General features: G+C 46.7%; 1 protein-coding gene across 3 annotated transcripts in view; it reads right to left on the minus strand.

Moving 5' to 3' along the window:
- Positions 1–7,299: 7,299 nt before the first annotated feature.
- TRAF1 (TNF receptor associated factor 1) overlaps positions 7,300–27,072 on the minus strand; it is a 32,280-nt gene continuing 12,507 nt past the window's right edge. Inside the window, exons 1-11 of one of the 3 annotated variants that reach the window (XM_054220713.1) lie at positions 25,709–25,929; positions 23,995–24,216; positions 22,249–22,333; positions 19,338–19,436; positions 17,595–17,756; positions 14,009–14,080; positions 13,164–13,229; positions 12,008–12,445; positions 11,334–11,511; positions 10,604–10,752; positions 7,300–9,450 (exon numbers count right to left, since the gene is read on the minus strand). In XM_054220713.1, coding sequence (XP_054076688.1) covers positions 9,235–9,450; positions 10,604–10,752; positions 11,334–11,511; positions 12,008–12,445; positions 13,164–13,229; positions 14,009–14,080; positions 17,595–17,756; positions 19,338–19,436; positions 22,249–22,333; positions 23,995–24,203 — 1,674 coding nt within the window. In that variant the 5' untranslated portion in view covers positions 24,204–24,216; positions 25,709–25,929 and the 3' untranslated portion in view covers positions 7,300–9,234. Of the gene's footprint in view, positions 9,451–10,603; positions 10,753–11,333; positions 11,512–12,007; positions 12,446–13,163; positions 13,230–14,008; positions 14,081–17,594; positions 17,757–19,337; positions 19,437–22,248; positions 22,334–23,994; positions 24,217–24,328; positions 24,661–25,708; positions 25,930–27,072 lie in introns of those variants that run through there. The other 2 variants (XM_054220712.1, XM_054220711.1) reach the window with 2 other exon arrangements.

Genomic DNA, 27,072 nt, shown 5'->3' on the forward strand with positions numbered 1-27,072 from the left:
GGGGGCGGGGGGTACCTGCTGCCCCCCTCCGTGGGGTACCTGCAACCCCCCCCGCTCCCGTCGGGTACCTGCCACTGCCACCCGTGGGGTACTTGCTGCCCCTCCTCCGTGGGGTACATGTTCCCCCCCCCAACTCCCCATGGAGTACCTGCTACCCCCCCTGTGGGGTACCTGCTACTCCCCCCCCCGTGGGGTATCGGCTACACCCACTGTGGCATACCTGTTACATCCCCCCACCCCATGGGGTACCTGCTACCCCCCCTGTGGGGTATCTGCCACTGCCCCACGCAGGTACCATCACACCCCAGAGCCCCTCCGGGGCGCCCCATGTCCCCACATGCAGCATCACCCCACCCACCCTCTGTCTGCACCCACACACCTGGGGGTCCTCAAGACCCTTGGGGTCACCCAGGGCCGTCCCTGCACCCACTGCCCGTGGGGAGGGCACCGTCAGCGTGTGCCACACACAGGGGACAGCCCTGCCTGTCCTGCCCCTGGCTGGTGGCTGCAGCCAGGCAGGGGCATCCCCGGGTACCCCAGGACGGGGTGCGGGCAGGGGTGCCCCCCCTGTGCAGCACTGTCCCACGCAAGGGAACAACCTGTGCTCGTCGGGATTCCTAGAAACGGGGGTAGCCTTTCTCCGAATCTCCACAGAGAAAATCAATCCCTGCAAAAATGCTTCGGATGATGCCAAGACAAAATCTTAAGGATTTGCTGTTTGTTGAAAAGTGCTGCCAAAAATGAAATGTTTTCAGGCCTGCTCAGGCAGCAGAGGATCTGATTCCTGGTGTTGGGTCTGGGCCAAGCACAAGCAGAGTTGATATGAATTTTGTTGCCCGTAATCGATGAGCTCTGTGCAGCACCATGGGGCGGCTTCCCCCGTGCTGGGGTTCATGGCGCACCTGCAAAAATGAGTGGCTCCCCTGGTCACCAGGAGTGAATGGCACAGGGCTAAATGCCTTTTAAACAACTTTGTGTAATTCTGCAATCTCAGAAATCTTTTTTTTTTAATCAAACTTTTTCATAAAACACCGGCGCCTGAGCGTTCCCCGCACTGCGAGTGGCCCTTGGTGGTGCGGGGGCGACACCGCGCGTGCAAACCTGATGGGAAATGCGGTTCCCCGAGCGATGGGCACCGTAAGGCTCTTCTCCTCTTTGCTTTCCAGCTCTCTGCGTGTACGGCAAAGCCCAGCGCAACGTGAAGACGGTGGCGGGCAGGGGCCCAACATGCCATGCCGCGCCGTGCCAGCCCTGCCAGGCTGTGCCTCTGCCTGACTGCCCAAGCCCGAGCCCGTGTTTGCAGAGGTTTAGGCAGCTGAAAAAAAAAAAAATGGCAGCTCATTTGCCCAGCGTGAAACATCGTCCTTCGCCTTCACGGGAACCTGACGCATCTTCAAAACAGCCGAACGACCAAACGCTGCGGTGAGTCAGGATGTCTTAGCCGTGAGTCACCGCAGGATTAAAATAGCTCTTGCACCATAACTCTCCCCCTGGACAAACACCGCTGCTCACTTCGCCGCCGTCGCTGGTGCTGGGTCTGACCCAAAGCCAGTCGTTTGCTGGAATGGCGGAGCCGCTCTCCCGTCCCAGCCTGTCCCCGCGGGGGGCCGAGCAGCACACGGGGACGTCCCCACACCCTCCTCCCAGCCGCCACCGTTCATGTTTGCAGCATCTTGGTCATTTGCCATATGGGAATGCGGATGACGCGACACGTAAATCAAACTTGGGATCAAGTTCACCATGGGTGTAAGCGGGGGTAACCTTACAGAAAACCCTCCGACACAGAGAGGGCAGCCCAAACCCAGCACCTGCCAATGGAAAGAGCACAGTAACATCGCCCTGGAACAAAAGTCCCAAACAAAAAGAAAAAAAAGAAAGGAATTTGAGATGCATCCTCTATTTCCTAACACAAACAGAGCTGCACGTTCTCATTTAACACTGGTTTCTTTGCGGGTGCTCCTGCCACGCCATCCCCATCGAGCCTGGCCCCAGCTCCTGCTGCAGTGAGCTACTGGGTGCAGCCCTCCTCCTCCTCCTCCTCCTCCTCCTCCTTCTCCTCCTCCTCCTCCTCCGCACACCTGCCCAGCTGTTCCCACACACCCCTGGGGAGCCGGGGGAGCCGCTGGAGACCCCGTTTCTCTGTCGCGGTGTGGAGCCCCATGGCCTCTGGCAGAGGCAGGTGCAGGGCTGCTGGCAGCGCCCAGTGGTCAGACACGGCTGAGGGACTGGTTTAACTCCGGTGGGACTCCAGGGACCTCGGTGGAATGATGGCTGACACACTGGGCTGGGGAAGGAGCACCCACCTGGGACCATGCCAACATTAATATTTCCATGGCGCGCTCACATCGCCGTCTGAAGAGCCCCCGGTGCCCGGGGTGCAGAGGCGGCAGAAGATGCTGCCCTGCTCTCCCTGCCAGATAGGCACGGAAGCCCTGTTTAAATCAAGCCATTGGAAGCACACTGTTCCAGATCAATAGAAATGAGTGAGACCCCAAGCGAAGTGCAAAGCCGAGTGCCGGTGATCCTCCGCTCTCCCGGCCTGGGGAGTGGGGCCAGCGCGGGCTCCCAGGGCTGGTCCCTGGGGCTCCTTCCTCGCCATTGAATTTCCAAACAAAACCAGCATTTGCAAAGCTGTTTGAATGGAGCCCCGGGCAGCTCACTACCCCAACATCCCCATTTGGTCCTTAAAAACTTCCCATTGCTCCTCCGCACCCTGCGCTTGTGAAGGTGGGGAAGGCACTTCCCTGCCCTGCTGGCAGGAGCCCCCGGAGAGCAGGGGCCGGGAGCCCTGGCCGGAGCAGAGCCTGCGGCGAGCGCGGGGCGAGCAGCTCCCGCCGCTGCCTTTCTTTTCTGCTTTGAAAACCGCCCAGAAATCGGGTGGCTTCTTTTCACGGTGTTTTTCTTTCTTTGAAAACAGGAGTGGGAGGAGGGGTTGTATGTTGGCTTGTAGTCTTGGAAACCGAAGGCAAGAAATATTGAATGGAAACCCAAACATGAAGCTGCCTGTGAGCTGCAGGCCCGAGGTGGAGATAGGATCTGCAGGAACGACTCCCGCTCCGGAGCCTCCGGCGGTCGAGTGACGCGGGGCTGCGGAGCAGGGACCGCGGGACCCGGGGCAGCTCTCGGACGCTGCTCAGAACAAGTTGCGAGTGCCATTTCCATCTGGGGATTCAGCTGGTAAAATGCAACACATCCATGCCAATAAAAGTAGCTACAGCTGCAGTAGCTTGCAGCCCTTGACACAATTTTCTCCCTCCTGGCCAACGCTTCCCTCTGCTCCACGGGTCTCGGCCACCTTTTCTCTGAAACCACCCGACTGACCAACACAACCAGGTTCAGCTCAAAGCAACCGCGTGCGAGGTTCTGAGCTCTTTTCCTGCCCTGAAGAAGGGCTTATAAGCCTGAAAGTTTGCCTGGATTTTTTCAGCTTTATTAGTTGATTCAAAAAAAATATTATCTTTCCCTACAAACCTTGTCCTTGATTATTTTAGACGCTCGTAGCTACCGAAGCACTATGACTCTCTGCCAACCTGGCCATTAAACACGGAGCAAGCGGTCCTGACTTAGCTCACTAAAACTCTTTGATTTTTCTGCATCGTTTGATTCGGTCCAGACCAGAAAAAAAAATTCACTTCAGCTCTTTATTTCTGCAACAGAAATGATTTGTGGGATTAGAGAACTCTTGCTATCGCTCCGATTTCAGCTTCTTTCCCGGTAAGTGTCATCCGTTTCCTTATCAAGACGGTTTTGTGGCTGAAGGTTTTGGAGATGAAAATCGGGAGACTGTTCCAGGAACACCAGAGCCCGGCGCAGAGCCCCGTGTTTGGAACGTGTGGCGGCTGGACGCATTCCTCACGGACGCGGTAATGCTCCGGCAGCGCCGCCTGCGCCGCGGCACAGGGGGAGTTCGCTCTTCTTCGAGCCCTTTCGGAGAAAAGTGATATACCAAAGGGCATATTCGAACAAAGGTATGGTTGTAATTAGCATCAGAGTCGTTAAATCTGACATTTGGCAGTTTTATGCCAGCTGTGCCTTTAAAAGGAAGAGCATTTAGGCATTGGGTTTCATTTCTTTTTATTGTTTATTTAGCGTGAATTTAATCCATATCCTTCTTTTTTTTTTTAACGTAACTTTCTTTGCGTGCTTCTATGCAATTGCATAAGACGTGAGGAGCTTGTAAGTGTTCTCACAGCTGTGCACGTCTTATATTAATGGAGCCCTTACAGAATTTTGACAGAGATATGTTATGTACACGTCTGCAGTTCCTGAGCACGGCTCAGAAAAGACATCCCCCGAAGAAAGGAAGAAAGGGAGAAAGAAAAAAAGAGAGAAAGGGAGAAAGAAAGAGAAAAAGAAAGAAAGGAAGAAAGGGAGAAAGAAAGGAAGAAAGGGAGAAAGGAAGAAAGGGAGAAAGAAAGAGAGAAAGAAAGAAAGAAAGAGAAAGAAAGAAAGAAAGAAAGAAAGAAAGAAAGAAAGAAAGAAAGAAAGAAAGAAAGAAAGAAAGAAAGAAAGAAAGAGAAAGGGAGAAAGAAAGAAAGAAAGAAAGAAAGAAAGAAAGAAAGAAAGAAAGAAAGAAAGAAAGAAAGAAAGAAAGAAAGAAAGAGAAAGGGAGAAAGAAAGAGAAAATGAAAGAAAGAGAGAAAGGGAGAAAGAGAGAAAGAAAGAAAGAGAAAAAGAGAGAGAAAGAGAGAAAAGAGAGAAAGAGAGAAAGAGAGAAAGAAAGAGAAAGAAAGAAAGAAAGAAAGAAAGAAAGAAAGAAAGAAAGAGAAAGAGAGAAAGAGAGAAAGAGAGAAAGAGAGAAAGAAAGAAAGAAAGAAAGAAAGAAAGAAAGAAAGAAAGAAAGAAAGAAAGAAAGAAAGAAAGAAAGAAAGAAAGAAAGAAAGAAAGAAAGAAAAAGAAAAAGAAAGAAAGAGAAAGTGGGGCAAAGTGAAAAGCAGCGAGTGAAGATCGGTATTTACGGGGGGGTGTTTGCATTGCTGACCCAGCTACAAAACTGCAATAAGCAGATGCCTCTTAGGGCAACTGTAATTATTGGTCTTCAAGAATTTGGGCAGTGTCTGCGCGGTGCGATGCTGCGCAGACAGGGACCCCCTGTGCCACCAGACCCCTGAGTCCAGGGCACGGCCCCACGGGTGGCTCTGGTAGCCCCTCGCTTGCTTTGGGGGATTTTGCTCCCCCTTTCCTCTAGCAGGGTGTCCCCGACCCGCCCGCCAGCCTGCAGCGTGGCAATGACAGGCTCCAACTCCTTGCTTTTGCTCTCGGGGAGGCAGGAGGAGCCCCCGAGGCATCCCACGGTGCTCCATCCGCTGCTCCTCCAGCCCCTGATGCTCCATCCGCTGCTCCTCCAGCCCATGGTGCTCCTTCAAGCTCCGTGCCGTGGTTTCAGGCTGTGGCCCCAGGGCGCCTCGCTGCTGTCTGGGGCCTCGAGTAATCTCAAGACTCTTCCATCAATTGCGCGCAACACAGAGCCCACGATAAATGAAACTTTCACAAGTTTCACGGCAGTTCAGCTTGCCTCTGCGACCTGCTGGAAATGAGCAACGCGTCATCTACATCCCGTCCCGGGGATGGTTTTACACCAACAAACTGTCGGCCCCACGAGCACAGCCAGTAATTCATGTCCCCCCTTTGCAGACATTCACCATCCAGGCCTGAGTGATCCCAAAATGTGGCTCCCTGCGATGCTGCTCTGGCGACTTCCAACCGAAGCGGGCAGAGGCACCCCAGCCCCGCGCGGTGGGACGATGAGCCCAGCGTCCTGCAAACCCTGCAGCCCCGCAGCTCTCCTCCCGGGATCGCGTCCCCTCAGGGATTTCCCCTTTGGGAATCCGTGGGAGAAAGAAAATGGGAACTACAGCGCTTCCAATAAACTTTTATAATTGATTTTTACCAAGCGGGTCCCTTTTTCCATCCTCAGCCCTGTCCTCCCAGGAGGCTGCCCCGGCGGGGGCTGCGCGGGCTCCCCCCCTGCCCCCTGGTCTCCAGCCCACCCCGTCCTGGTGTCTGGGGCAGGTCAGGCACAGGCTGGTATCGGCCACACCAGGATGGACGGAGCATCCTTTCTCCGGGATATTCATCGGGCCAGTGTGGAGGCTCCTGCTTCCCTGTGGCTTGTGCCCTGACCTCTCCGGGCTCCTGCCGCAGCGAAATCCCGGCTGGGCACAGGATTTGAAGGAAATCAGTGTAATTGTTCCCGGTAGAATCCAGCTAGAGAAAAGCACAAAGGCGTCAGGTCATTCACTCTCCGCTGGATGTACCTCTCACCCCGCGCAGGCACATCCGCACACACGTACATTTGTGCTTCCCTCGGTGCAGACACTTAAACAGAAATATTCTCTCGCACACACATATTCACATCTTCCCTCCCACACACTTTCTCTCTTTCCCCAGCTCCCACCCACGCACGGTTTTACTCATTTTCTCCCACACCTTCTCTCTCTCTCTCTGTCTCTCACACTCAAGGAAAACCCTCCTAATTATTTTGAAGAAATAACAGCTCTACATGGAAAAGGATTTTGCACAGGAAAAGTAAGAGTGGAGCAAAGAGGCAGCCGAGCCGCCCTGGGCAGTCAGTGCCCACTATGATAAAAGCAGCTAATTAAAAGCACCCAGTGGAAAAGCATCTCCACGGCCAGCGAGGAGCAGGGAAAGCTCACACAGGTGTGGAGCAGCGCCCACCCCCCTGGCACCCGGGCAGAGCACACACCGCTAGCTTAATCTCCAGTAATTCTCCCAAAATCGGCCGCCGCCTCCCTCCTGCTCCGGCTGCAGTAGCCAGACGCGGCTGTGGAAAGCAGCTCGCTGTGCCGACCGTGCCACCATCCCTGTGCCCACATCCCCCCACGCGCTGAGCCCGGCCGGCGGGGGGTAGAGCCGCGGGGGTCGGAGTCGTACAACCCTTCGCTCAATTTTATGGGTCAAACCCCCATTTATTGGGCGCTACGTCTGCCATACAAACACCAGCTTCCAGAGGCAGCGACAAGGTGACGCCGTGGCACCGACAAGAGATGCTTTAGGGTTCCTTCCCAAAGTTTCCAGGGATTTCCTGCAGGACCCAGGCGAGGCGCCTCGTCCCCTGCCCGCCGGCACCGCCAGCCCTGCGGGGCAGGGGGGTTATTTCGGGGGCAGCAGCGCCCAGCACAGCCGGGTCCCCCCCGCGCTGGTGAACCCCCGGGTGCTGCAGAAATGAATGGGTTCTGCGGCGCCGCTCAGCTGCTTCTACAGCAAACCGCCCTCCAAGTCGCCCAATGGCCTATTTTGCAGTGAAAAATAACACACAAACTTTTTTTTTAAGTTAGTGAGCTTTATTTAGGAAATAAATAAAATTGTAAGAAAATATGAATGATTGTAATAAATACAGCACTTGTCAAAATTACACAGCCATGAAAAGCAGAATATTTTTAGTCATATTACTCCAGTGTGGTTACAGGGTCTGGAACATTTTTGGAAAAATAAATTTCTGTCGCTGAAAAAACATTCTAAACATGGGAGAGAGAAAAAGAGAGAGAAAGAGAGAGAGAGAGACTGTTTCTGTGCGATGGCAAAGAATATCCAGTTCTTTCCCAAACAAGCCTTGATAGATGTTTGTTTATGGGGTGAGTTTTTCTGAAATTTGATACTTTATCACAACTAATTATTTTAAAGGATGCTGTCAAGATAGAAACGAGAGATTTGCAAAATCTCTTCGTAGGCCAGCCGTCAGGCTGGAGGTTAGTCCCAGCACATGGCATTTCACCAGCTCTGTTAGACGGCGGCGGTTTCCATGGTTTGCAAAATATAAGTGGACAAACAGTTTCTCCTCTCCCTCCTCGCACAGCGGGCACAATATTGTCTGTCGGCTTTGTGTTTTCAGTTGAGCCACGGGAAATACTGCAAAGGGAAAATGAATAAAGTAATTGTGGAAAGGTCTTTAAATACACACCTGCCTCTCTCTGCAAGATCAGGCCCTGGGTTTGCACGCTGCAGCCCGCGGAACAGCTCGCAGCCCAGGACACACGAGCTGTACCGCGGAGAGTTCGCTGGAAATTCAGAAACTGCTGCACCAAACCCAAGCTCATCTCCACCGATTCTGTCAAACAGTGGTTACGCGGGGAATGAAGGGGGCAAGGCTCGCTGCTTTTGGGGATAAAGTGTAGCATTTGAACTTTGCACGCATCCAGACATTTGCAAGCTGGACTTGCTTATAAAAACAAAAAAAGATAAAATCATTCCTTACCTCTATTTTTAAAAGAAGACAAAACGATTTCTAGTAGTTACTTCTATTTTAGCGTGTGAAAAGACTTAAATATCAGAGCACATAAAAAGAATTAAGCAAGAAAAAAAAAATCAATAGTTTCTAATCACTTGCCTTGAAGGTTCAGGAAGTGACCGAACACTTTAAAACAAAGCTACTGAGGGGTCCTTACCGCCGCTTGGACTGGCAGCTCCGGAATTCCCAGGGTTAACGACCCTCAGAGCTCCAGGTCTGAAATGGGAAAGTCAAACGACCCCTTTGGAAATACCAGAGGCGATTTTCCCAAGGCACAGTGTTATCTGGTCACCGATTGCTGAGGCAACAGAACATCTCTTTACAGAGCACATAAATATAGGTCTAAAATAAATAGCAAGAAATAAAACATCCAGTATAAGGAATTCAAGCTACAAATGCTTTCCACAACGCACTGCTTTCAAGGTCATCAATAAGCACAAACAGAGACACCCGATCGGTGCTCCAGGGGAAGGAATCTGCCCTTGTCCCTGGTGGGGGAACAGCCAAAGTCCCCGGTTAGGGCTGCCTGCCAGCGCCGTCGCGCCGGTGCTCGCCCCGCACCTCCCGGGAAAGGCAGCTGCTGGGGAAAGCTCAGCTTCATCCCTCGCACCCCAGAAACACACCGACCCAGGGAAGGGAGCTGGAAGGGAGCTGGGCCGGGCGTTAGGAAGAACAGCGTCTGCAGGGGGGTGACTGCAACCTGCATCTACACCGGGAGCATCGGCTGTTTTGATGAAATAACCACAGTTCTCACTCGCAATAGCAGACTGGCGGGGCGCAGACAGCGTACTCGGCATGCTCGGCAGCAGCTAACTCTAGCAGGCAGATCCCGGCTGACGTGAACTGATTCGGTGGAGCACAGGCTCAGGCTCTCTGCATTTTGTGCACATGAAAACTAATATAAGGTCTCAAGCTGATGGGTTTTTTTCTTGTGAACGGATGAAGCTCAGTAGATGATTTAGCAGATACTCCTATTTCAAGATTCACTAATTTGTTTCTATAATGCATTTAAGGAAAAGCGTGTCTTCTTTCACATAGGCATATTTAGGTGACTGTAACTTGGACAGAGGGAGGAACATGGGGCAGCCACTCGCAACATTCATATCATTCACTGGTCTCTGAAAAGAAGCAGAAGTCAAGTCCGGGCGAAACGCATCAATAATATGTTCCCTGTTATTTTGGTCAAGCAACATAAATGTAACCTGAAAAACAGAACACGGCAATGATGAGTTATTGAACTGAAAAATAAACCAGAAAACATCAGAGACAGAAGTGCAAACCTCCAGCAAAAGCAGTTGGATGCTCTATCGATAATTAAGTACAAATTATAATCAATGTTTTGCAACCTGCAGGTTCTGTTAATGTGAACAAGGGGGACTGTACCAGTTCCCAGATGAAGTATTTAGAACTCTGCCACCCATAAAATAAAATTAAATAAAATAAAGTAAAGAATTCTTTCTTGGTAGAGAACTGCACAATCCAAAGACTTTTTTTCCTCTCTCTCCTGACAACTTAAACAAGCCCCGAGTTTGGTTACAGTCATTACATTCATTCTGTTATTGGGTTTGGAATCAAAAGAAACAGCTCAGTGGCCTGTATGCAAATATGTAAAAGACACAACCTAAGTATCGGTATAGAATCTCCCCATCTCATTACCACTTTTATTAACTCCCTGTTCTTTAGGTTTAAATGTGAAATCCGTGTAATAATTTTTAATACATTGAGGATTCGGGACTTTGATTTCTATTTTTTTTGGCCGCTAAATGCTAGCAAGGCTATTTATATGAAAGGCTTACGGAATTATTACCACACGAAGGCAAGTGCTAGAACAGAGATCAGAAGCCCGTGCGTACTTTCACTGCTTTTTTAACCATTGTTGCCATTATCAGATTACACTTATACGATGAGAAAAAACAAGACCAGGATCACGTAAGACATCTATGGCACGTTTGTAAGTAGAACTCTAACCTCACGTTTCTGACACCTGTGCTTCAGGCAGCAAATCATAATTCCCTCATAAACTGAGATTATCTATGTATAGCAAGGGCCAGGAAAAAATGTGTCTCTGGCTTTAGCCCAGGTGGACGCAGGTTGGGAGATATCAAACAGCAGTGTTCTGGGGCTTGAAAATCCTACAAGGCAAAGCATGGAATCTCGGTAAAAGCAGCTTTCCCTGGGTGTAGATCACTCCATTCAGAGAAAAATTATTACCCAAGATGGCTAATAGCCATCAGAGAGGAAAACGGGAAAACGCTCCAACTTCCACTAAATTCCAGAGAAAAAGTCCCCTTGTGTTCAGTGGGAGAAGCGGTGGGTTTGTGCTCGGATCAGACACCAGAAGGTTGTCCTCCTTACCTTGTGTCTGAAAGGCCACGGGAGCAGAGCATCGTAGTCTCCTTTCATGACAACAAAGAACAGGGACACGTGGGTTCCTTTTCCCGTCCCATCCCCGTTCAGATAAACCCTCAGACAGACCTTGTAGCCATACTTCGCAGTGTAGAAAGCTGAAAATCAGAACTCTTCATTAGCAAAGCCTCCTTTGAAAAAAAGACTTAATGAGTGTTCTGACATATGGGAAAAGATAGCGTATGAGGTGTTTTGCTATCACAGAGATGAGAACAGGCAAATCAGCACACCCTGGAGATTAGAAGCAATGAAAATCCAGTGGTTGAAATACTTTTAGAGCCTCACGCCTCAGTGAAAATTACCTGTTATTAGCCACACAAGCATATTTTACCTAATCAAATTACTTCTCACATGGGAGATTACCGCAGCAGACAGCCACTCGGTACCGCAGGCACCAAGCCGTGGGTTAGACGAGGCGGATCCAGCAGATGTCACTGCAAGTAGCTGTGGCGGAGGGCAAATTGCAAAAGGAAAGCCCGGAACAGAACACAACCCTGTGGAAGAGCACACCACAGCTGCCCTGAAATACAGGCAGGACAGCATGAGGGCTTTGCATAAGCAGCATCTTAGTTTAAGGTGCTATTTTAAAGGATCTGTCCACACGAGCACCGTTGTAGAGAAATCAGTAGGTTTTCGAAAGGACTGGGTTTTGCTAACAGATGCATATGTCTTGTTTTACCTGGTGAATACAAACTGACTGCTCTTCCAGTCACAGAGTCTTGTAACTTCCTGCCAACATCCGTTATTTTCCACAGAAAGACCCCATCATAGGAAGCTTGCTCAGAGAACAGAAGAGTCTTATGAAGACTGCTCAGGCCTGCATCCTTCTGCGTCAGGCACCGGTGCAACTCTGCAATCTAGAAAAAACAAATAGCTTTCAATCAACCCCCCTCTCCAGGCTGTTGTGCTGCAGAAATAGCAGAATCGTTCTGGAAACCTCACGTTCTGGGGAGTCTCCTTTGATTTCTTCTTAAGCGACAGTTACATATCAACACATAAGGCAAACACCTGGAGAGATGGTTGTTTGGTCCTCCAGGCATAATGCTGCTTTAAGAGGATTTGTCAATTAAACAACTGTCGCTGGCTCACAGTACGATCATGGCAAATTGTGAACATTCAAAACTCTCAGGAATATCTAGGTACCTAAACACAGATTTAGGTAACAAATATTAGAGATCCTCATCTATCCAAAACAACAAAAGGACCTGTAGATGTGTCCAGAACTTAACACTTCACAGCTCAAATTCCTGTGCCCATCCCTGTCCTGATCTCTACACCACCTCTCTCTGATATGGGTAAATAGTTGTTAGCTATAGAACAAGCACACAGACAATGCTTATCTTAACTATTTACCTTCAGTTCAAGGCCTCGTATTACATTTTGATCGAGTTCACTCTGTCTCCGAAAGGCTGTGATTTCCAAATTAGAGGTCTCCACCTCTTTATTGAGCACTGCCACAATATTCTCAAACACATGCAGCTTATTTTCTAGCTCAGAAATCACTTTCTCCCTCACAAGTTGTTGCAGAACAGATTCATCTTCAGAAACAGAAGATTCAGGAAAACAGTCTACTTCCAGATCCCCATTGATTTCCAGCCCCCCCGGGATCTGCAGATCAGAGACGCTTTTTCCGGCACCATTCACATTCAGGTCTGACCGTGGGATGAAACCGTTTGCAGATTTGGCAGCAGTGCACAAGCTTGCCTTCAGTTGCTTTATGTGCTGCAGCAGAAGCAGCATGTGGGCCCCAACTGCAGTTTTTTCATGCTCCTTTATCTTCTCTTTGCTTCCCTGTAAGAAGAAGACGCTGTCAATACACTCTGCGTACAGCTACCATAATGGGCCTGGGGCCAAATCAAGCAACGTTCCCGTCCACTTCTTGGGAGAGACAGAGATGGAAGAACTGCGAGACAGAGGTCCAGCTACATAGCAGCCGACTCTCAGAGGAGACACGGAGCGAGCAAAACCAACAAGCCCTCCAACGATCAGTCTAGGCTACGTGTTAGCACATGTACACGTGCTACATAAAAAGAAAACTGCCTACAATTCCTGTGTTAAACAGGGTGCCAGGCAGAGTCCCAGCAAGATTCTCAAATAAGCCAATATTTAATACACCAGACAAGGCATCAGATGCCAACTGAAATGCAGAAAAGACCCGTTACTGTTTTAAGTGGCTTTACCCTGGAGGGAATATCCAAACCAGAGCAGAACAGCACATCTGATAAACCAGCAGAATTGTAATAAACATCTATTTTTATCTGAAGTGAATGCACAGTGCGAGATAAAAGAGTATCACAGGCTGAACTGCACCTTACACCCGCTGTGTAACCATGGCAGTTCCAACATCACCTCTGCTGATCTACTAAAAGTGGGCAGACTTTCTCTCTTTCCTTAAAGATCTATTTAGATGGAAGCCTACTACCTTGAACACAAAGGCTGGCTAGACCGGGGGCACAGTGCGGAGTTGTACACCATCTGAGACCTTCCTGAAGGCGGACATTTCACTCACCCTAAATGAACAGCCAGCTTCAGCAAAACGACATCCATCCTTGCTGATTAAGGGTGTGGGGCAGTTCTGTTGGGAAAAAAAAAGGAAAGAAGATAATCAAATAGCAATTGAAAAGGATTCTTTTATTTATCTGCAAACAACTAGGCCGCAATCCCAGCAGCTATAAATCAGGTTAATTCAACTCAAGGCACTACCGCTGCTTACAGTATCCAACCAGCTTGAAAATTCATTAGTAAATCAATCAAGAGTGTGGTTGATTGCAAGTTTCTAGCATGCAGCCCGACAGTGAAGTGTCCATCTAACAAACTCCATAATGATTTCACAAACCACAGTGATCCCCTAGTAACAACCTCTCATAAATAAGACGTCAATAAGCAAAGCATCCCGCCGCAGTGGATAACACCATGCACACAGCCACTCCAACCCTCTTCCTGCTCTTCCAGAACCCACAGAAGAGCTGTGTCGTACAGCACGTCCTGGGAATGAATGGATCTATCAGACCAAATGCTCTGAGTGATATTCAGATTTAGGCCCCTTCACAACAAAAAGCATGTCTCTTCAAATATGTTGCTATACAGCGTCTTCTTGTGGGTCTCCGTGAATATTTGAAAGGAAAAAAACATTTCCACATTTTTGTAAGATTAATTGAGAAGGTGATTTAATAAAGTTAATTGTGGGAGCAGGGAAGAGACGGTAGTCAGCAGAGCCATACTGGGATGTAAAAAGCATCCAGATACACTGCCATATCTGAAGATGTTCTCGGATGTTCATTTAATCTCAATGAACAAGTGATACTTTTATGAACTGAAATAAAGCCGTATTGCATTCACTCATCTTTTACCTACCTTTTCCTTTGATGGTGTTTCTGTTTGCACATGTTTTTGTTCCTTACACAAATTGCCTTCGCATGAATGTTCCTGTCATTAAAACAAGAAGAAAATAATTCAGTACATTATTAAAATCATTGAGCATCTTTATTTAGGAGTCTTTGAAACAAAGCTTTTGTTTGAGAATGCTATTCCTATTTTAGAGAAACTTGGGGGTTTGGGAGGCTTTTCTAGAAGAAATTCTGTGTTATGGAAGAAAAAGTTTACAATAAATTTCCTACTTTCTTCCTGGAAGGTGTGGATTTAAGGACGAGTAAAGCAAGGAAGGAAGGATAACTTCCCCAGGAATGCTACAAGCCCCACAACACGCAGTGCAAAATCCTGTACCCCTGTCCAGAGAGTGCCCGCTCTGGGCATCACTACACAATGGGCTGCAGAGTTCTCTGGCTTCTTTTTAGAGGAAATAATGTTCCGAAATTTGGGACTGAAGCACATCTGCAAAAAGCGGGTGCTGCTGTCCCCTGTACAATGAATTGCAGACTCGGAGGTTTCTCAAGCTAAGCCTCTAAACTGATTACTCTCCTTCTCAGCCTCGCAGGCGTGTTCAGTGACGGATCTCCAGATGCAATACCTGTTAAGTGAAAGTACAAAGTGTGATCTTTGGCTTATGGGGCCCAAAGCTTTTGGAAACTACTTACAGATGCTCTGCAAGGTCACCCTGGGAAATCTGATACGAGATTGGCAATGTGCAAGTCTTGCCCAGTTCAAACCATAGTTATGCGCGCACACGCACACATATGTACGCACACATATATACACAATGACGTGCAGGTGGATTACAGAACAGAACGCAAATATACAGGAAACCCAAATATAAACTCTTCTTGCACTGACTTCATATAGTTTCCTTAATGTGCAGACCCTTCTTGCATCCTGCTTATTAATATTTTGAAGGCTGGAATCCAAATTTTCCATCATGATGTGCTAATGCAAAATGCATTACCGCTAACACGGGACTTCCTGCCATTTCTGGCTCCAAGAAGGGTAAAGTAATCCTCCTGCCATTGGTTCATACAACGGTAATATGTGTACGTAACACAGCAACTGTCAGCTTTCAATTCATACTGTTCAGGGGAGCTGTCTTTAATCTTTACAAACGCCTTTGCATGCCAGTACATTTCCTATAGCAGTCTAGAAATTTTTTGACAAAGCCGTTGCAGCAACCCTCAAGTCTCCCCTGCAAAGAGTCCTAAGGTTTCTCTTTCCGTCCTCAGAAATACAGCCATAAGTTTTTCTCACTCATTTTTAATAGCCTGTACCTCAGCTATTGCACAAAGTATGCCTTTATTTTCTTCCTTTCTGCTATTTGACTCCTTCAGATCGCTGATTTCTTGAAGGGGGAGAGGGGCTGCTAAGAAGTTTCTTTAAAATATGGAAATACAAAAATCACAAGACCAATAAACGATTGGCTAAGAGGGAGAGAGCAAGAGCAGTGCTCAAAACTTACTATTTGCTCCCAGAAGATTGTGGATACATGGAACACGCACAAATAATCAAAATTTTTATGCCACGTAACTGCAGATTTACTAAAGCAGATCATGTAACCAGCAAAATTCCAATTTTACAAATCCTAACTAAGGCAGGCAGAGAAAGATCAACATCTCAAGGCCAATCCCCTGCTTGGTTGCCAAGGTTTCCTAACCAAAAAATTAATTAGATGATAGCTAGCCGGAATGAGTGGGAGGAAAACAGTTCTTTATTGCAGGAAAATGGAGCCCGCTGAGGTGGATCTGCCGTATCACAGACCTCTGAAAAGAGAAAGGTGCTCAGGGAACGCTCAGGCAGCTCAGGTTTCCTCCTCCAGTCTCCCTACAGCACTTCCAGAAGGCTGAAAGATTAAGTGTTGCCACCTTCTGGTATTTACAGTCTCTCTGAAACATACGCTGAATTTAGCACTGGTAAAATGTGCCTGGGTCCAGATATTCTTCTCTCTGTAAGAGTTAGTAAGATACGAAAAGCACAGGCAAAAGCTTCCCAAGAAGCGTGTTTTAGCAAGAGCACCCTGTTCTTACTCCAGAGGGGCTGTTACCCCCATGTTGAGTCACTCTTACAGCTCAGTATTTGGAAAGGCATAAATTTGTGACAGTTACGACGTGCAAAGCTATCCACTACTACTTACTTCAGGCTAGACTTACTTACTTCAGGCTAGATTTTTGAGATACTCACAACCCTCCTGCCACATAGGTCTTATATCACTATGCCCCCATTCCAGGACAAAACCCCAAGGCTGGCAATTATTCTCTTTAAATCATCTGGAGGAAACAATATTCACTAGGTTACACCCCAAAGGAGTGTTGCCCAACAACATTTTCTGTGTTAACAGAGCCCACAGGGTCAGAAGTTATGTGGGTTTGGGACGAGAACGTTTCAGAGCTTTCAAATGAAAACACGCACAGCAGCGTTAGCAGGTGTGGGGCATCTCTCATTCATGCGGCTATTGCTTTGGTCCAGGGGTTTTTAATCACAAAACGTCCTAAACAACAGATGAGGCACTTGCATCGTGAGGCTGAGAAGTGGTGCCACTGAAGCTCTATCTTTGGTAATCTCTGCATATAAGAACAGATATTTTTCTATCATTTCTCATCTGCCCCACCACACCGCTTCCTCCTTCAGCAACACAGAAGAGTTTCTACTCGCTCACTTTATGCCCTCAGACCACTCCCAGAATTTGTACCGTGCTGCATCTACAAAAATGGGTAAAAATAAAGAGCACCTCTTATTTAAGTTAAAATGAACGTACAAAGGTACTTACAATCTGCAAGTCAGTAACACGTAACATTGTTCTGCTACCGTAATTTCAAGCATTGACTAAGAAAGTCATTACTTTCAAGGAAGAACGCAATAAGTTTAGTAACACAAACTTCAAAGTTTTATGATCAACTACAATCTTGGGGGCAAAAAAGGTTGCTTTGAAGAGGATTTTGAGCAAATGCTGGGGACAGCCCAGTGTTACCCTGTGTGTATATATGCACATACATTTTGCAAGTCCCTGTCACAACCGTGGGAAAGACAACTTAACACAAAAAAATATAAAGTAAATATGTTTAAATAGTCACTGAGAAATTTCTGACAGATTCGGAGTATGCTCTTCCTGGTCTATATGGACACTGCTGCTAATTTGGAGAGTCATACCTGCTCAGATCTAATAGAAATACTATCTGACAAAAGCATGCCTTACAAATTTGTGGGCAGTTTTAGTCTGAATAAAACTCCATCCACTTTCAAGATCTCTTCCCTGCCACTGTCTGTGCTTCTTACCTACCTGATATTGGGACACATGCTTTGAGAAAGGAGCTAGAACCTGGGCTGCCCAAGCCCTGGATGAGCACACAGGTATCTCCCTCTCCGTTTTAACATCACAAGCAGACTATCAAATCCAGCTCATTTTCCCCTCCAACACACGTGTGGAAAAATTCGCGAACTCAGGAAAACGAAATATTCTCCAAGTGCACTAGCATTCATGAAATCAGGATGAAAAATGTCATGATAGATTATTTAAGCCATTAATATAAAGCCCTCACTTGAAACAGAGAAATGTTCTTACTTGGTATTCACTACTGGATAAGCTCCGCTTACACTTCTGACACATTGTCACATTATTAGCACATCCATTTTCCAAATGATCTGCAAGTTTCTTTCTCATCACCATGTGTCCACAACCAGTGTGACAAGGGATTAAAGCATATTCACATAAACTCTGATGCTCCTGGAAGTAAAAAGTTAGAAACCACAACGTAAACTGCAGATACACATTTATCTATCAATGCTCTCCATTCTGCCAGCCCAGATCTTTGCTTTGCATTTCTTCTAAGCTTAGGTAAAGTCCCACTCCACAGTGTTACAGAGATTACTGGTGAAAAATTCACCAACTTTACTGGGGCTTTTTTTTTAATTTTTAACTTAAAAAAACCCCAACAACAAACAAAACTTGATAAATTTAAACATATGGTCCCCCTTGAACTGTTTCTCTCTAGTGCTTTTGTTTGAAAGTAACATGATCCTGGTCCCAGCTTTTTCCCTTGTCTTAGAGGATCCCTAACTTTTAGCCTGGGGGGTTTTGGGGTGGTTTTTTGGTTTTGACTTTTTTTGTGGGGTTCTGTGTTGTTTTTTTTGAGCCCCGAGACCATCCTGCTCTGGCTGGTAGGATGAACGCGGTTCGTCTGCTGCCATCTCTGCAGAGCATAAAAGAATGGACATCTGACAACTTCCACGCAACAATTAGGATGCAACGCTTACCTATATTCAAAATAACTTTAAAACGTTTCCTTTCACTATTTTCATCCTCTCTTCTCAACAAAGAAAAATCTCAGCATTACTTCTTTCATAACTACATCTAATGGGTCTACTTTCAGATTCTTAAAAACACAGTATTTCAATAAAAACTATTTACACAGACCTCTTTACCGAAGCTTCTGCGGGCACTGTGTCACAACTGATTTTGTCGTTAAAGGGAGATGACTGTCCCCTACAGAACAGGCTCAGAAATGCCAATTTGAATCACACGCCCAACTCTCAAATCAATTTTGCCGTGTATTCATGCTGAGAGGGGCTCCAATTCTCAAAACTATGAAGCTAAGCAAACTGAGTAGATTTTTCCTCAGAGGAGTAAACTCAAATAAAAAATTTGTGCAAAATTATCAAAGAAAAGGCAGCAGCACCTCAGATGCTTATTAGATACGCAGTCACACAAGGTACATAGCAGACTCCCTGTTATAAATGCAGAAAGACCCTCTGTTCCTGCACCAGGGGACCAAAATAGAGCTGCTTTAGTATCAGAATTATCTGCATTTTTTCATTATTCTAATTTGAATGGCAGATTCACAGACCTAGCTCATTTAAATATTTTACCTGAGGCACTTCACATCAGTCTGAAAAGAATGATGAACACATTCAATCAATAGGAGTAATTTACGTGGGAGGAAATGATTTCTTCTATAAAAGCACATTAAGGATATTGCCTATAACAAAGTCCTGGAGACTGAAGTATTCTGGTCTGTCAAAATCTACTTGCACTTAAAAAATAAGTAAACCCACAGGGAAAAAAAGGCATAGCTGATGTAAATTTGTGCAACATGAACTTCACAGTCATTCAGGATGTTCTGGATTTGGTCAAAGCCCTACTAAAGTTAATGGCAAGTTTTTAGAGACTCTGTTGGTATAAATCACGATACCTTTGCTGATTCTAATGACACATTAATTTGTGTTTGCTGAGAACCTAGTTTCATTGTCTTTCTGTCCCCATTCAACTAAGAGCACGTTAATTTAAATAATCTGCCTTTAAACGTACCTCAAAATTTTTCATGATACCAGACCAACTGCATCCAAGGGTCACACAGTGTACTTTGAGTTCAGAAATCTCTTTATTAATGGCAGCATCACCAAAAGCCTGGAAAGTAAACACAGTAAGGAAAAAAACACTGGTCAGAAAGTACTCCAGCATGTATTTTTGACATAGGAATAAGATGACTGTGTCAAAATTTCAGATCTTGATAAATCCCTATTTTTTTTTAAATTTACTGTACTGCCATAAGACTCTCTAACCTAGCAAGTTAATCTTAGTGTAGTAGAAGCCCAAATAATTATTAAATAATTTCTTTCTTATGGTTCAAAAATAAACTATTTGATGTGATATAAATTTACTGAAAATATGCCTAGTCAACCAACTACAGCTATTATTTTAAGTTTCTTTTCACAGAAGCCTGAAATATGTCACATGCAATGAACGTGCTGACAGGACCCTGACTACAGGGTGCTGCCATGTGCCACTCTTAATGACTGCATTTCATTATTGGGGTCATTAACACCTCCTAAACGTGCTGCAGAGAGGACTCCAGACTGTTCTGCAGTGAGAGTACATTTCTCAGACCATGGCTGTTTCTATTTAGTATGGCACTGTGCGCTGAAGAAATGTAAACCATATGTGAGCGGGGGTTTTTTGCAGTACGTAGATTTTTTTTATTACGTTAACCACGAAAAATTGTACTATTATTATGTAAATTATGAAACACTACAGACTTTTTAAGATTACATCTTGCACAATCAAAATAGGTACACTGACACAAGAACAAGCCCTACTAAAGTTAAGAGCATGGTTTTAGATACTCTGTTGGTAAGTACTCATCCCAGAGGACTGCAGGTGTCCCACGCAACAACACAGAGCAAGGCAAGAACTCGGGGTGGGGGGAAGCCTTACAAATAGAGAGAGGAACGTATTTACAAATGATGCCCACATTTCAATAAAGTTACTGAAATTCTACACAACGAGCTAAAAAAATAAGCAAACAAAATTATCAGAATCAACATTCCTGGTTGTTTTTTTTTTTATCTATATACAAGATGTTTGTACTTACCTATATTTGTCACATTAAATCACACAAAAGAAGCACAGCCAATTCTACGAATGGGAACAACGAGACATATTTCTGCATGCAGAGTCTCATAGAAACTCATTTCCTAATCTCAGCCTGCAAGCAAAGTCCACAACTTTGCACACAAATTGCAAACAACTCCACAAACAAGGAATTAAAAAATAATCATGTATGTTGCACAAAACCATGTATGGCTCCATCTGCATGTATGGAAGAGTTTATGTAAAAAGCTAGCAATCAATGTACAATTAGTGAAAGCATACCAGCCCCATCCTCTAAAACATTCTAGTCTAATTTATGAGTAAAATCAAAGAAAAAAGAAATTCAAGTTATCAGGCATATGGTGGCTTTTCCCCCCTGTGTCATAAGAGAAAAACTCCAGGAATTTCCTGACGTTACAAAATAGATCATTTAAAATACATTTAACTACAGGGACAGTCCCAGCAGAGCATGGGTTTCTTACAGCTATGTGCATTCCCTGTGCTTTTTGTTTCACATTTGTAGTTGCTAAATCATTACGGACACTACTCCATAAAAGACAAGGCAGGAAATCCACATCTCTTCTTTGATCTGCACAGGTCACTGCTTCGAAATCTTCACCTGCGCCTCTGCCTTCTTACCTGGGAACCTGAGGTTGCACAGAACTTCTTTAGGGACCCGAGTCAGACCCTCATACAGTAAATGGGATAACCCTCACTGACGTAAAAGTGCTCTGGGTCATCTGGACTCCCAACAGGCACAAGAACCTGCTCAGGCAGACCAGGCTGCAGAAGCGGGGCCCTGTTTGCAACAACCCACCCACAGATTTTGCAGAAAGTCCCGGCAGACTTAGTGAGAATCCCACAGCCGAGAAATCCCAAAGTTATAAGAGAACTGACAGTCAACATAGAATAAGTTCATAAGGTTTTAGCTGTACCTATTTGTGGTTACATGATGCATGAACCTGTTACTGGGAAATATCTGCAGAATTGAGGATTTTTTCTGAGATATTACCAAGTTCAGCATCAACTACAGATTCATTAGTTTGCTGCAGCTGCTTTCTAAACTTCACCTTTTACCTCACTGCCAGATGCCTAGTGGGTTTCGGTTTTCCCTAACAAATTTAGACAGAATGTGTGTCTCTTGGTATTCATGCATGTAGTCAGAAAGGCGGGAAAAAGACAAGCTGGGACTGAGCCCTGCGGTCCAGTTTTATTCAGGATATAAAATAGTGCAGTGGTCTGTCTGGAAAACCACACAACATCAAAAGAGATCTGCACTGCTGAATTACAGATGAAACGTTTGCCAGTGCATAGTTTCTATCAATTATTATGTTCAGCTCTATGTCTTCCATGATTTCCTCCAGATACCCTGGCTGTCACAACACTTTCTAGGCCGTTCAGCTGGCCAGCCGGCCGACACTCTTTTTTTTGCTTTAAGCATTTTGCTCCACCTGTAAGTTTGGTAACATCTTTCAAGGCTAGAGAGAACCATGAGATTTGAAAATCCACTAGGATACTTACTGAGGGTAGTAAGTAACAGCTAAAACAAATTATTACAAGTAGGAAAGCACTGGTTACTTTGAGACAATAAAAAGATAATTATATGGAAGAGTGCGGGATTTTATGCTGCAGAACCTGATGGGCTTGGAAAGTCCTCGGGCTGCCATTATACTTTTTTAAATCAAAAACTGTGGGAAATCCGAATGACTAAAGCATAAGTTAGAATGTGTAACTATCACTTGCCATCACATTTTATATTATTCCCTCCCAAACTGTAGTCCAAAAAGGATGATAGAGTTGCCCAGAGAATGGTTAATGATAAATTTATGAACTGTGAACTACAACTTACCCTTTCTTCTGCCAATAGGCTTCCCTCGCTTAAAGTGCTGGGATCTTCCTCTTTACATTTCTGGCAAATCGCATTTTTATTGGTTCTGGCAAAAAGAAAGAAGAATGAAATGACAATCAGTGTACTGTAGTTTAGGATGTCTTTGTATAGACACTGACACAAACAAAAACACGGAAATTGTAATTTCCACTCAGAATCCATAATCCTTGTTCATTAAAGGGCCAATTCTTGAACACACTGATGTCAAAAAAACCCCGCTGTTCTATTCCTCAAGAGTAGGACTAGGCCCATAAATCTTATCTGTATTGCAGCAAAATAAGAGCAGCCTGGGAACCTATTTATCTCATGAATTATGCAAAAACACCATGTAGGAAAGGTAACATGAAAACTAAAGTCTTTTAAAACACAGAAAATGCCCATTTTCCCAAGATAGATATATGGACTTCAAAGTGCAAAGATCTAGTAGAACCAGTGCAGAATTGAGTTCTAGACAGTTAACATCCTACTGCACCTAAAAAAGGTTTTGATCTACTCTCAAAACATTTAGCATAGAGTTTTATATAGGAAAAGCAAAAAATAAAAGTTTACTAGAGGTGTTATTTCATTCCCAGTGCTGTTTAGCATCCAGGCAAATAATAGACCAAGAAGTTCATCAGAAAAGCATCAAACCAACCAGAGCGTAACTAATTTCAAACTGTCCTAATTAGCTTGTTTGAGCCATTAGACTCGTTTGAGTCCAACTATAAGACTCTAGTGGGAAGATGTAACAATTCTGGTTATGTTCTGCTGACAGTTTTCTGAATTTACAGTTTATGGAGCTTCACTAAGGGGCCTTTTTCTAGATTTACAGTAACAGATTTACAGTAAGTTGGTGAAATACATAAATTTCAATACATTTTTACATTAATATACATTGATCTTCAAATCACAAGTGGCCAGTGCATTGACTCAGCTTTTCAGGTGCCCCACACTGTGATCAGAGCTGGGACTGCACAAACTAGCTTACTAATAACGTGAACTGGACTACACAAACTAGCTTACTAATAACACCCATGAGAAAGCACAGTTAACAGGCTTTAGACTTACTTAGCCAGTACTAAAACCCAGACCCTGAATCTTGACAGCTGCTGTTTTCCAAAATTTCACAGCTAAAGTCAGCTCATATTCATGGCACTGTACTGCAGTTTCACCTCTCACCTGCAGGGCAGACAGAACCTTTTCCAAAGGCTCTGGGTCAAGGCATAATTGTCGAAAGAAAAGGCAGGATAGAAGCAGCTAATCAATCACAGCAAATTTCCACCTAGCCCCTGGTTTTGGGGTTCTCCAGGACAATGGCTGTCATTGTTTGTCACTAATGGCAGCAGCACCTTAACATGTAGTGACCCAGCTGAGTTATTAAAAATAAAACTCTAAGATAATGTTCATTAAAATCCTATAACATCACTTAGCAAAGGACTGTAAAGTCCCATGGAAGTATTAAGTCAGCCTTGCACTAGTTCTTCAAGGTTAAATCCGTATCATTATCTTACACTTACACATAGAAAGACTGACATCTGTCAAACCCAGTAACGAAGGAGGTGGAGAGCAGCCTGCCGTCCACCACAGGCAAGTACCACCAGATGGTAAAGTGACAGTGATCCAGCGGGCCAGGTAGCCACAGAGTCATCTACTGAGCACAGTGGCACAACGCAGCCCTCAGGAGCACTTGCAGCCACAGGGGTGTGACCCTCTGTAGCAAGGACCTACCGTACGATCCAGGAGAGGCAGGCTGAGCAGTACCTATGCCCACAGAGCGTTTGCAGGGCTTTCTTCAGAATGTTGTTACAGTTGCTGCACAGGTACTTCTGATCAGGCACATCCTCACAGATGTTAGTGGGATATCCAAAAGGAAATTCATTTTCATCAGGAGAAGAGCCGGGGATGTCCTGCGGGCCTCTGGTTGTTTTCTCAGCCATTTGAAGTAAATTACTGTCAGAGATAAGAAAAAAAAATAATAAATAGGAGCTCAAACAAGCAGGCACACGCTCACCTTAATCTGAGAGAATATATCAGGCATCAAAGTCCACAAGCAGCTCCAAACCTGTGCAGTAGCCTAGTGATCTGTTTAATTGAGTCTGTAGCTGACATGCCTGACTAAATGTCACAGTGGGGTTTGACTATTACCAGCAGGAAATTACTGTACAGATTTAAAATTTCCCTCAAACACAACATGAAAATGGACAATATATTATAATGAAGGGTTGGGGTTTTCTTTCCAGAGTTTTTTAGCTTGTAGAAAGTTGAAGTAAATACTGACATCATCTCAGAGTTACAATCCCAGTGGTCCATACCACAGAGAATTATTTCCTGAAGGGTAAATCCCCAACCACCTTCAATTCCCAGCAGCCAAAATTCACGATTACACTTTATAGATGCAGAAACTAAGCAACCGAGATGTTTCAGTGGCTTTCCTGAAGTCATAAAACTAGTGGTGAAATGAAAAAGGAAAACTCAAGTCCATAGAAAGCTTAACGCTTGTGCTCGAGCCAGATACACCTTGAGCCGCACACGCCAAGGTGTTGTGCACATTCAGTATTGGTTTGGTTAAGAGCTGTGCAGTTGAATATTTTCGGACATACAACCCAAACTGATTCCGGTGTCTCCACAGTCGCTTGTAAAGTTCAAAAAAAGTTTTCACACAGGGACCTGGCGCGGTTTGATCCTTTATAAATCTATTTTTTCCCATAACAGTACTGACACACAATAACCTATCTCAGTGTTGTCAAAAGTGACAATGGCTACCTAGTCTCTCAAAAACTGAAGGCAGACTGCCTGGGCCAGGCCAGGCATGGGGACAGGGGTGTGACTGCCACACGGGGCACGGGGCATCCCCCGCATTTACAACACCCCTCTTTGAACAAACAGCATTTTCTGCCGCCTGGCTTCAGCAATTCCTTGGCTTCTCCAGGCATGTGACGGGTAGCTTAGCAACAAACGCAGGGGCTGCTCAGCCTGCCAGGAACCATAAATTAAAATCTAATGTACGCTCAATGTGCACCCGATGGTTAATGAAGCCATCTCAGAGATGTCGTTGGTTGGTACCCAGGTGAGGACGGGGCAGATGAGAAACCGCCGGCCGGTGTCGGCTGGCCGCGCTGACAGGGCCCGTCGCTCCCGTGGGGCTGGACGCCCCCGCGGGTGACACCCATAACGCCCGGTAAAACGGCCGCCCCGGGGCAGGGAGCGGCCGCGGCGGGCCCGGCACCCTCCATCCCCGTCTCAGCCCCGGGCAGGCAGCACCGTTCCCGGGGCCGGACACCCCCCCTGCCCTCCGGGTGCTCCCCGGGCCGCGCTGCGGGGACCGGGCCCCTGCGCGCGGGGAGGCCGAGAGGGGCCGCGGCCGGTGCCCCCTCAGCAGGCGGGAGGCGCCCAGGCCGCGGGCGGCTGAGGCGGGGCCCGCTCTCCCTCCCGCTCCCCTTACCTGAGCCCAGGGGCGGCCCAGGCCGCGCCGGGCCCCGCGGCGCGGAGCGGAGGGAGGGTGACGGGTGAGCGGGGCGGCGCCGGCCCCGGGGCGCGGAGCGGGGCGGCCGCGGCGGTGCTGAGCGCGTTCGGGGCCGCCCGTGCCGCCGGCAGAGGAAATGCAACCGGGCGGCTCGTCTGAATTTCGGCGACTGCTGCCTCGCTCAGGCCGGGAGGAGCGGGAGAGCCGAAATGCGCCTCCGGGGCACGGGCGATGCGGCCTGCGCGGGCCGCGGGGGAGCGGCCTGCCCCGGGCCGGGGGAGCACAGCCCGGCTCCGGGCGGCCGCCGCGGGCTGTCCCCAGTCCCCGGGAGGGGTGACCGGCACCGACCCAGGGGGATAGGGGTGGGGAACTGACTAAGGAAAGGCCCGAGGGAGTAAATTCCCCCGAGGACAGCTGAAACGGAGAGTCTGCGCGCGTGGCTGGTTCCTGAAAGTGGTGTGATTATGGCTATCCGGCCCTTTAACTCAGACAGAAACTCCTGCCTACCCAGAGCACTATGGCCATGAAAAATGTCCCCTCCACGCCTCTGCCTGCTCGGGGAAACCCGCCACCCCCGGTAAAGCAGCGGGAGGCTTGATTTTCCTTCTGAGCCCTACAGGAACCTCCAGTGAGCCTCTGCCTCCCGCTCCAGCTGCCCTTAGCCGCAGATCATATTTACAACCCAAAGCTAACACAAGGCAAGTTAAGTAATGCATGCAAATCCTTTTAAGATGCTCGCAGAGCAGTGAAGATTTCTGCAAAGGGAGGTTTCACTATCAGAAGAAGGTCCTCTTTTCCCCTGAGAAATTCGCTATGAAATCACATGCGGCAACCTTGTCTACTAGGATTCGGTCAGAAGAGAGAAAGTTGCAGATGCAAATCTGTTAGCTCTTCCTTGTGAAACAAAATTGGGGAATACCACTGGGGGTGAGTCCTAGCTGAAAATTAAAAAGCGGAGGTGGTTCCCTAGATGGTTCGCTTGGCTTGTTACTCTGCTGCATTTACAGGAGTGTTCACATCCAGGCACCTTGTGACTGCGTGAAAGTTGGCGAGGAGGTTATTATTCACCACTGTCTGCCTGAGGTCCAACACATTCCTGCGTTGTGTGTGCACAGATACTAGTTCCACATCTGGAACAGCTGCCCTGGGTGTCTGCACCCCGACATGGTCACAGATTAGCAAATACAACACCAGACAGACTACAGCTATATTGAATAATTGATGGGAAGGAGGGCAGTGCCTGGGATGGAGACATAGCCCTCCTTCACGTGAGTGAAGTATATGCTGTAGTGCTTTGTTGCATTGCTAAGAGAAATGCTGGAATTAATTCCAGAACTTTTTTC

This window comes from Rissa tridactyla, chromosome 14, assembly GCF_028500815.1.
Source record: "Rissa tridactyla isolate bRisTri1 chromosome 14, bRisTri1.patW.cur.20221130, whole genome shotgun sequence".
NCBI lineage: Eukaryota > Metazoa > Chordata > Aves > Charadriiformes > Laridae > Rissa > Rissa tridactyla.